Raw genomic sequence first — 11580 nt, forward strand, 5'->3', positions numbered from 1 at the left:
CTGCGCCAGTACCTGCTCAACAGCGGCATTGCCTCGAGCAGGACGACCAGCTACAACCCCTGAGGAAACGGGCAGGTGGAGCGGGAGAATGGGATGGTCTGGAAGGCCGTCCAGCTGGCCCTACGGTCCAGAAATCTCCCGGCCTCCCGCTGGCAGGAGGTCCTCCCCGACGCACTTCACTCCATTCAATCGCTCCTGTGCACGGCGACTAACGAAACCCCCCATGAACGTCTCTTTGCCTTCCCCAGGAAGTCCACCTCCGGGGTTTCGCTCCCAACGTGGCCGGCAGCTCCAGGGCCCGTTCTCCTCCGCAAGCACGTGCGGCTCCACAAGGGGGACCCGTTGGTTGAGATGGTACAGCTACTCCACGCAAACCCGCAGTACGCCTATGTAGCGTACCCTGACGGCCGCCAAGACACAGTCTCCCTCAGGGACCTGGCACCAGCTGGGTCCCCGTCCCCCCCCCAACCTCCCCCCGGCCCGGCACCACCCTCCCTTCCTCCAGCACACCCCACTACAGCCCCGCTCCAGGACAATCCGTCCTCCCCTTGGTCCCACCCGGGGATGAAGAGAATGTCGACACGCTCCCGGAATCACCGACGACCGAGCCGAAGCCTGGCGCACTGCGGCGCTCTCAACGATGAATCAAGGCGCCCGACCGTCTAAATTTGTAACCTTCTCTGAAATTTTAATGACCACCACTCCCACTTTTCCACCACTCCCGCTGGACTCATTTTTAACAGGGGGTGAATGTGGTAGTCACCGCTGTTGTATTATATTGTATATACTGCACTGCATATGAGGGTACTATGGTAAGGCCCCTGTACTACAGGTACAGGGGTAGATCCTTGCTTGCTGGCTCCGCCCAATAGGCGGAGTATAAATGTGTGTGCTCTCCGAACTACAGCCATTTCGGCAGCAGCTGTACGAGGCCACACATCTCTGTGTAATAAAGCCTTGTTTACTCTCTACTCTCGTCTCGTCGTAATTGATAGTGCATCAAGTCTTAATTCGTCACCTTCTGTAAAAGCTGGTACAAGACATCTATTTATTGTAATTCCAACATTTTTGACTGTCAAGTGCAAGATAACCTCCTTCACCCATAAGTGATTCCACACTTACTTCGACTGTCCTTTTACTTATTGAGTCCTGATTAAAGCCAGTTATTTCTTTTAATATTGATTGCCATTTCTCTCCCATACTTTTCCTATCGCTCTCTCTCTTCCTGCTGCCATCTGGACTTTTTTTTTAATTGTCATATTTTTATTCCGTTCATCTTCCCAGTCTTTACAGTGTGAATCATTTTGAATTGTAGTTTTGCTCTTGCTTCATAGAATCATAGAATTTATAGTGCAGAAGGAGGCCATTCGAGTCTGCACCGGCTTCTATTTCTACTTAACTATGAAATTACTGATTTTGACATAGTCCCACTTTACTTCCGTTTGGGATGTATTCTTCCTGCACCTCATTGAAGTCATTTTTAAACGGCCCAGATCTCCCGGCCTTTGGATGGTTAACACCAGACATATTCTGGAATATTTTCAGAAGTCCCAACACAAGGACTCTGTTTGAATTGCCCAGGAAATTTCAACTTCCAATGCTCAATTCCCCTGCACCCCGAGATCCTTCAAAGAAGTATCCATGGCCAGAATTTTACAGCGCTTAGGGTGTGCGCCTGATCCGAAATCACGTGAAATTGTACGAGAAGACAGCGACCATGCATCCCACCGTCATGGCACCTTCGCGTGATATTATGGTTGGCAGGTGCGCTCAGAATTCATAGAATTCCTACACTGCAGAAGGAAATCATTCGGCCCATCGGGTCTGCCACAACCCTCCTAAGCCTACTCACCTGCCCTATCCCTGTAACCCCACCTAAACTTTGGACACAGGGCCAATTTAGCATGATCAATCCACCTACCTGCGCACCTTTGGGGAAATTTATCATGGCCAATCCACCTAATCACATCTTTGGACTGTGGGATGAAACAGGAGCACCCGGAGGAAACCCATGCAGTCACTGGGAGGATGTGCAAACTTCTCACAGTCACCGAACTGAACTATGTCCTTCCCCCAACCCCCAAGTGCTCTGACCCCTCCCCCGCCGACCTCGGACTGCCCGCCTCCCCCAGCTACCAACCCTCGGACTCACCCCAGTAACCCCCACACCCCGATCCTCAGACTCCACACACTGATAGGTGGACTGCGGACTCACTCCTCCACCACCACCAGACCCTCCCAACTTCGACCCTCCAATAGCGCCCCCACCCGACCCTCTGAGACCACCCCTCCCCATGGTACAAGTCCAACCCTGACCCTTAGACTCCCTTCACCTCCCCCACCAATTCAGGCTCTCCAACCCCTGCCCCCCCCACACCGACCCTCTGACCCCCCCTGCGTCCCCACCCTGACCCTCTGAACTCCCCACCCTGATCCACCGACATCCCCACCCCGACTTTTCGACCACCCTCACCCAAACCTCTGGCCACTACCTCCGACACCCATACTCCAGCCCTTCGACTCTCCGCCCCCCAACTTGAATCTCTGACTGCCCTCACCCTGAATCTCTGACTCCCCTCACCCCGAATCTCTGACTCCCCTCACCCCAAATCTCTGACTCCCCTCATCCGGTTCTCTGACCTTCCAACTCTGTCTCAGCTGCTGTCATGGAATTTCAGATGTTAAAATGTGAGCAGAGTTTTCAGAACAGGTTATTGGATGCAGGTTAGTCTGCAGCTTCCTTAGTGAGATAGAGCTCAGGGAAAAGTCTTGAGGCAGAGCTGCAATATTATAATAATGTGAAGTTAATACAGTGTGACAGAGGTATGTGTTCTGCTGAGTGCCCTCCTCGTTATCTTTTACTGTTTTTCAATCAGGTCATTTCTACGATGTTCACCAATAGTCAACTTGTTTGCTCCTACTTTGTTAGCCTGATCTAATGCTGCGTGTTTCCTTGCACAAACTACATATATTCCAAGAACATCCTGCTCAGTATATTCTTGGAAAATCCTTTACAATTCTGACCACACATTTCTGTCTTTTAGAATAGTAGCCTGTACAAGTCTACAAGTCACATTGATCATTTATTTTATTGCTATATAGTGTACTCCCAGCATAGTGACAAATCCCTTCTTATTTCCTAATTCTATCCAAACAGAATATCTTGAGCAACCTCTCTTAAAAATGTTTTACCCAACAATTATGCCCTGGTTGACAAAAATCAGGTGAGACCAAGGTTGCAATATCCATGCATTACCATTTTAACTGATACCTCCAGCTGCCTGATTTATTTCTAAAGGATATAAAAACCTTTATCCTGACCTATTCATATTCCTCAGAAACATTTTCCCTTTTTATCCAACTTTCCTTCACTGCCTTTTTCCTTAATCATCCATCTGTTCTGACACCTATCTTTATAGCCTCCCACCCGAAGGCTTTGGAGACTGCTTTGGACTTTCACTGCTTGTTTTTTGCCATGATGTGGAGATGCCGGCGTTGGACTGGGGTGAGCACAGTACGAAGTCTTACAACACCAGGTTAAAGTCCAACAGGTTTGTTTCGATGTCACTAGCTTTCGGAGCGCTGCTCCTTCCTCAGGTGAATGAAGAGGTCTGTTCCAGAAACACATATATAGACAAATTCAAAGATGCCAAACAATGCTTGGAATGCGAGCATTAGCAGGTGATTAAATCTTTACAGATCCAGAGATGGGGTAACCCCAGGTTAAAGAGGTGTGAATTGTCTCAAGCCAGGACAGTTGGTAGGATTTCGCAGGCCAGATGGTGGGGGATGAATGTAATGTGACATGAATCCCAGGTCCCGGTTGAGGCCGCACTCATGTGTGCGGAACTTGGCTATAAGTTTCTGCTCGGCAATTCTGCGTTGTCGCGGGTCCTGAAGGCCGCCTTGGAGAACGCTTACCCGGAGATCAGAGGCTGAATGCCCTTGACTGCTGAAGTGTTCCCCGACTGGAAGGGAACATTCCTGCCTGGTGAATGTTGCGCGATGTCCGTTCATTCGTTGTCGCAGCGTCTGCACGCTGTGCGGGTTAGGTGGATTGGCCATGATAAATTGCCCTTAGTGTCCAAAGTTGCCCTTAGTGTTGGGTGGGGTTACTGGGTTATGGGGATAGGGTGGCGGTGTTGACCTTGGGTAGGGTGCTCTTTCCAAGAGCCGGTGCAGACTCGATGGGCTGAATGGCCTCCTTCTGCTCTGTAAATTCTATGATGATATGAAACCTGTTGGACTTTAACCTGGTGTTGTAAGACTTCGTACTGTTTTTTGCCCTCCTCAAAGTTCTCTAAAATTTGTCCTGCTTTATTCCTTTAAATCAAAAGACTGAGATGGACCTGATAAACCCTGAAGGACATGCACTAAAACACAAATTGGAATGTTAATTATCTGGCATTAAATGAAACATGCATTTTTATCAAAGCTCATAGTGCATTACATTTACTCCTATCTTAACAGTCACCATTTCATCATTATCTTTTCTCTGCATTCTAATGTTAGCATCAAGTCCAGAAATGAAGAAATCTGTCTCACTAAGTGCATTCAATTGTAATCATAATTAAGTGAGCACAAAGGTTAATGATTATCATTTTTCTGGCTTTTATTATTTTTATCTTTGCCTTTATTTGATTCAATTACTTGTTGCCAACCCCTCAGTCCAGTGTGCAAAAGTAATCAGTCATTTTTGAGGAGTATTCCTGCTGATAAAATTATAGTTCTAAGACCACTCCATCCATTTTTAAACGATTTCAAAGATGTATTTATGTGAGGTGAAGCACCAAGATAATGAATGCAGCACCCAACACAGCCTGAAAGTCTATGTCTCTGCGACCAGCCTGAACGAGAACGCCACTACAGTAACTGACTTCATTAGTAAGTGTGTGGAAGACTGTGTGCCAAAGAAACAAATCTGCGTGTTTCCCAACCCTGGATGAACAGGGATATCCACTGCTTTCTGAAGTCTGGGTCTGAGGCATTCAAGTCAGGTGACCCTGACCTATACAAGAAAGCCAGATATGATCTAAGGAGATCTGTCAAAGATGCCAAAAGACAGTACCGGACCAAGCTCGAGTCCCACGCTAGCCACACGGACCCCTGCCAACTATGGCTAGGTCTGCAAGACATAACGGGCTACAAGAGGAAGGCATGTAAAATCACCGGCTCCAATGCACCCCTCCCTGATGACCTCAACGCATTCTATGCATGCTTTGAACAAGAGGTCAGCGAGAACAAGCCCTCTACCCCAGGAGCCTCGGATGAACTTGTATCTGAGATCACCATTGCAGACGTCAGAGCAGTCTTCTCGAAGGTCAATCCTCGGAAAGCCACTGGCCCGGATGGGGTACCCGGACAGGCACTCAGGTTTTGCGCGGAGCAGCTGGCAGTGGTATTCGCAGACATCTTCAACCTCTCTTTACAACAATCTGAGGTCCCTATCTGCTTCAAGAAGACGACTATCATCCCTGTACCAAAAAACAGCCAAGCAGCGTGCCTTAATGACTATTGTCCAGTGGCTCTGACATCCATCATCATGAAGTGCTTCGAAAGGTTAGTCATGGCACGAATCAACTCCAGTTCGCCTACTGCTGCAACAGGTCCACATCTCCATGGCCCTACACTCTACCCTGGAACACCTAGATAACAAAGACACCTATGTCAGACTCCTTTTTATCGGCTACAGCCCAGCCTTCAACACCATCATTCCTACGAAACTCATCTCCAAACTTCGTGGCCTTGGCCTCGGCTCCTCCCTCTGTGACTGGATCCTGAACTTTCTAACCCACAAGCCACAATCAGTAAAGATCGGCAACAACACCTCCTCCACGATCATCCGCAACACCGGTTCCCCACAAGGCTGCGTCCTCAGCCCCCTACTATACTCTTTGTATACCTATGTCTGTGTGGCCAAATTCCCCTCCAACTCGATTTTCAAATTTGCTGATGACACCACAGTAGTGGGTCGGATTTCAAACAATGACGAGACAGAGTACAGGAATGAGATAAAGAATCTGGTGAACTGGTGCGACGACAATAATCTCTCCCTCAATGTCAACAAAACGAAGGAGATTGTCATCGACTTCAGGAAGAGTAGTCTACATCAATGGGAACGAAGTAGAAAAGTCGAGAGCTTCAAGTTTTTAGGTGTCCAGATCACCAACAGCCTGTCCTGGTCCCCCTATGCCGACACTATAGTTAAGAAAGCCCACCACGACTCTACTTTCTCAGAAGACTAAGGAAATTTGGCATGTCACCTACGACTCTCACCAACCTCTACAGATGCACGATAGAAAGCACTCTTTCTGGTTGTATCACAGCCTGGTATAGATCCTGCTCTGCCCAAGACCGCAGGAGATTACAAAAGGTCGTGAATATAGCCCAATCCATCGCGCAAACCAGCCTCCCATCCATCGACTGTCTACAATTCCCGCTGCCTCGGAAAGGCAGCCAGCATAATTAAGGACCCCACGCACCCCGGACATACTCTCTTCCACCTACTTCCGCCAGGAAAAATATACCAAAGTTTGAGGTCACGTACCAACCGACTCAAGAACAGCTTCTTCCCTACTGCCATCAGACTTTTGAATGGACCTACCTCGTATTAAGTTGATCTTTTCTCTACACCTTGCTATAACTGTAACATATTCTGCAGTCTCTCCTTCCTTCCCTATGTACAGTATGCATTGTTTGCACAGCATGCAAGAAACAATACTTTTCACTGTATACCAATACATGTGACAATAAATCAAATCAAATATTATTAGTTTGCTGCTCTGTGGGTATGAGTCACAGATATAGGCAAAGTATGTTAGAAAATGGATGAGTTAAACGTAAATAAATCTGCAAGCAACTGTTGCTGCTGTTCCTTATGTGAGTGCAGTTCTTTTTGTAAATATGTGATTGCTTGAATTCCTAACGGAGACTCGTGTCTGCTCAGTTATTGAATGTAGTTTGTTTAAGATCCAGGTATATTTAGTGGATTATTTGGTGTTTTGGTTGTTTGAGTGATTTTTGGGTAGGCATTTAATGTTACCTCCTGCTTTCTTCAAAATGGAGCATGATAATTTCAAGTAATTGCACTCTTGAGGGTATTACTGCTAAACTACATTTTTCACCAAGGATATGATTACTGCTGCTTAAATAAAAACACCAATTAAGCCAATAATTATTGGTGGTTCTCCTTTGAATTAATTTGTTTTCCACATTATCCCTTTATAAAACCTGGCTGGACTTGGTTTATTGCAGCCATGGGCTGACGGCCTGAAACTACCATCAATTCAGTGCAACTAAGCATTAAGTTGGCAATCTGACGATTAGCTGGTATGAATAATGTTACAGAGATGCAGTCAGTATTTGTTTTACAAGGATGGAGGCAGAGGCACATCGTGTGGAATTCGCCTGCGGAATTCGATACCAGAGAAAGCAATTGATGCCAAATCACTGTGGGCACGATTGAACAAAAAAAAAATCAAAGTCTGTTTCTGGGTGGGATTAGCGGTGTTGTTAAGCGTGGGGAATGACCGCACTACCTAATGGCACTTTGTTGCTATTTCGTGCTACAGCGGGAAATGACACCTGAAGCCGCACTTTAGAGTCATTTCCTGCACTGAGCAGAACTCCTCGAGAAAGGCGTCCCAACCTTTCGGCCCCAGATGCAACCCCCAGTTCCCCCCCAATGAGGGTGTCCTCTGGGGGAGGGGGGGACGCACCCCACACCCCACCTTACACGGACAAGGCCCGATCCCCGGCATTTCTAACCTCACTTAACCATGCGAGACTGGGTCCTGCCCATTATGACAGTGTAGTTTCAAGTCAGGATGTTGAATGATTTGGGGGTGGTCATGTTCCCATCCGCCAGCTTGCCTATAGGTGGTAGAGGTTAGTGGTTTGGAAGTTGGGTGTTGAAGGAACCTTGACGACTTGCTGTGGTGTACCTTTAAGGTGGTACAAAGTGCTGTCACTGCGCTGAATGTGGAAGGAGTAAATATTTTGAAGATGGTGGTTAAGATTTAGTTAAGTGGACTGCTTTGACCTGAATCAACTTGCGGGGGAATATGGTAAATTTTACTTGCCAGTCAATGCTGATAAGGTCCTACTAACCATTCCAAATGAAGGCCTCTAACCGCCTTCTCCAGGACAGTTGCTGGCCTTACCAGCAATGTCCAAATCTCAAATAAAATAGTGCTTATAGCTGACATTGGACATCTAAAGTGTGAGGGGGGTTGGACCTGTCTTGGACGTGCAGTCATTGCCTCATGCTTACCTGAGGCAAAAAGTACATACCACTGGTCAGCCAAAGCTAACAAGATCCTACTATGCCAGAGATTTGCCAGAATGTTGCCTGGTATCGAGGAAAGATCTTATGAGGAAAGGCTGAGGGACTTGAGGCTGTTTTCATTAGAGAGAAGAAGGTTAAGAGGTGACTTAATTGAGGCATACAAGATGATCAGAGGATTGGATAGGGTGGACAGTAAGAGCCTTTTTCCTCGGATGGTGATGTCTAGCACGAGGGGACATAGCTTTAAATTGCGGGGAGATAGATATAAGACAGATGTCAGAGGTAGGTTCTTTACTCAGAGAGTAGCAAGGGTGTGGAATGCCCTGCCTGCAACAGTAGTGGACTCGCCAACACTAAGGACATTCAAGTGGTCATTGGATAGACATATGGACAATAAGGGAATAGTGTAGATGGGCTTTAGAGTGGTTTCACAGGTCGGCGCAACATCGAGGGCCGAAGGGCCTGAACTGCACTGTAATGTTCTATGTTCTATGCGCTGGCATAGAATGCTTCACCATCAAAGGAATTGTGAACGTTGCTGGATATTGTGGAATTAATCCAAACCTGGCCTTATGTTGCCGGGGTGCTATTGATGCAGCTGAGGGTGGTTACTATGTGGATTCTATCCTGAAGAATTCCTGAAACAATGTTCTGGCCTGTGATAATTGACCTCCAGCAATCACAACCAACTTGTTTTGGCTCAAATATAATCCTAATAACTGGATGGTTTTCCACTCAACCTCCACTTCTGTAATGATCTCAGTTTTGCTTGAATTTCTTGCTGCTTTATTTAGTCAAAAGCTGCCTTGATGCTGAAGGTAGTCACTCTCGCCTATCTTCTGACATTCAATACATGGCCATGCATGGATCAAGACTGTGCCGAGATTTTCATCTGGAGCTCAATATTTCTAACAGAACCCAAACTGAGTGTCAATGACCAGGCTATTGATGTTGTAGAGGTTGTTTTCTCACATTAGTGAAGACTCTTTCCATCATTTGACTAATAATTGAGCATGGGCAGGTGACTCAGACTAATTGGCAGGTTTTGGAGAGTCAGCCCAGAAGGTTGAATGCTTTTTCTAGACTGCAAAATTCCATACTTTAAACTTAGCTCAATAAAATTTTGAGATACAAAAGTCTGACAACACGCACGAGCAGATTCAAAAACAGTTTCTTCCCCGCTGTTACCAGACTCCTAAAAGACCCTCTTATAGACGGACCTGATTAATACTACACTCCTGTATGCTTCACCCAATGCCGGTGTCTATGCATTTACATTGTGGACTTGTGTTCCCCTTTTATGTATTTTATTTTAATTTTATTTTCATGTACTAAATGATCTGTTTGAGCTGATCACAGAAAATTACTTTTCACTGTACCTCGGTATTCCAGCATTTTGTGAAAAAATACCTTTCACCTCTCTCGCTGTAACTGGAACACAGTTCCATTCCAGCCAACCATATAAGTGTGAATGTTCAGCATAAATTTATGAAATTGTGTGTCAGCATAAACAAAGTAAAAGATAAATGTTTATACCTGAAATGTAGACTGCATTGATTATGACCGCTAACAATTCAGAGTGTATTTTACTTAACCATGTTTTTATGAACAGAGACATTTCTCTACAGTTTATTTTTCTGTCTGCTCGCACGCTGATTTTTTTGGTCTCGCAAGGAAGCTGAAGTAATTATAAATTTTTAAGTCCTAACAAATTTTTTTAAGTCCTAGTAGTATACTGCACTGCAAATTCTATAACATTCTGTGATAACTTGGAATTAAATAGTTGTGGTATTTCCAGTTTACTCATGTGTGCGATTGTGATGCAGTAGTGACGCTTTGGAGAATTAATTAAATCCTTCCCATCTCATTCTGATTGCCATCTTCTCTTTCCAGCTGTCTGCGGCAGTATCAAAAATCCAGTTACAAAGGAATTCCTGTTTGAATTCATTGAAAGGAATCAGATACAATCCCAGAGAGAACCAAGGAAAAAATCTCTGGATATGGACTCTGAACTAATGCCACCACCCCCTCCGAAACGACCAAACCATGCTTCATAAGCATCGTATTTGTAGACATTGCATCTCTGTAAAAGGTTTCAAATGCAGCATCATTGTTTTTGCAGGTCTGTATAGACTGATATCAAAACTATTCTCTCTGGGAGGGTTGGTGGAAGGGGATATATTGAGATTGCCTTTAACATCATTAGACATTTCTCTCTGATTTCAACAAACGGTAAAATCACTACTCACTCGGAACAGTTTTTAATTCGTTTTCTTTACATATTAATATATCTCCAGATTTCAGAAGTTGTTTGTGGGCTCTTTTGTTACTGTGCTGCAACCTTTAGTCCCTATTTTATATTTGCAAGAGACTACAAATATAAAAATATTTCTTCTATGGAGAAAATCATGCATTTTTGTTTTTCACAATTGTCTGGATCAATTGATTCAAAGTATGCAATGCTGTGGAGCTATTTTGCTCGCTATCATTTTTGCATTCTGTTCCAGATATAAGGTGGAGACTAAATTATCATACACTGTTCCATTTTTAAAAAATTTAATGTACTTTATAGTTTTACTAGACACATTATGCAGGCCACAAAATGAAAGAATTCTATTCAATCGGTTTATTTGTGCACTAAGACCATACTAGAATGTGGTAAGTGAACCAACCGTCCGTTAATTGAATAAAGATTTCCCCACTCTTTTCTCCCCTCCGCCCCTCCCCCACAACTCCTCCACATGCACACACATCACGTGTATTTGCTTTAATTTAAAAAGTAGGCTCGTCTGCCAGAGTGATTCCCCCACTCCACGTTCCTTCAGCTGGATCACTAAGTTTCATGTTTTCTCTTTTAAACGTAGGGGACTTGATGTAAACAATTGCAATAAGTAAAATACAGCACCTTCTACCTGTTGGAGTGTGTTGGATTATGTAATTTTTAGAAGAACTTTGTTGCATCTTTTTTGTCTGTTAATTAAAAACGAACAATGTTTTGAGCTTGTTTGTAAGGTCCCCTTATTTTTGTTATAGCTGTTGTGTTTTAGCAACTGTTCGCCATACTGCATATATGCTATCACTGTAACTTATCCAAAAGGCAAACATGTGAAGCAATTTACCTTTTTTCAATCAACCTCATTGTCTAATTAACTGAAAGTTATTTTCAATCATTGAAAATTTCAGGGAAATGAAAATAAATTCACATACTTCAGGGAGTACTATATTCCAGCAAGTTAGCAAAGTTTAATTTTTTTATGGTTGTGTTTAACCCTGCAAAATTTTTTAAAAGAGGT

The 11580-nt window shown here is 44.7% G+C and overlaps 1 protein-coding gene across 3 annotated transcripts in view; it reads left to right on the forward strand.

Moving 5' to 3' along the window:
- rngtt (RNA guanylyltransferase and 5'-phosphatase) overlaps window positions 1-11286 on the forward strand; it is a 520247-nt gene extending 508961 nt beyond the window's left edge. For all 3 annotated transcript variants that reach the window (XM_072499776.1, XM_072499775.1, XM_072499777.1), the window contains one exon: window positions 10181-11286. In XM_072499776.1, coding sequence (XP_072355877.1) covers window positions 10181-10344 — 164 coding nt within the window. In that variant the 3' untranslated portion in view covers window positions 10345-11286. The remainder of the gene's footprint in view (window positions 1-10180) is intronic.
- The last annotated feature ends 294 nt before the right edge of the window (window positions 11287-11580 follow it).

The sequence above is a fragment of the Scyliorhinus torazame genome, chromosome 4 (assembly GCF_047496885.1).
Source record: "Scyliorhinus torazame isolate Kashiwa2021f chromosome 4, sScyTor2.1, whole genome shotgun sequence".
In the NCBI taxonomy this organism is placed as follows: domain Eukaryota; kingdom Metazoa; phylum Chordata; class Chondrichthyes; order Carcharhiniformes; family Scyliorhinidae; genus Scyliorhinus; species Scyliorhinus torazame.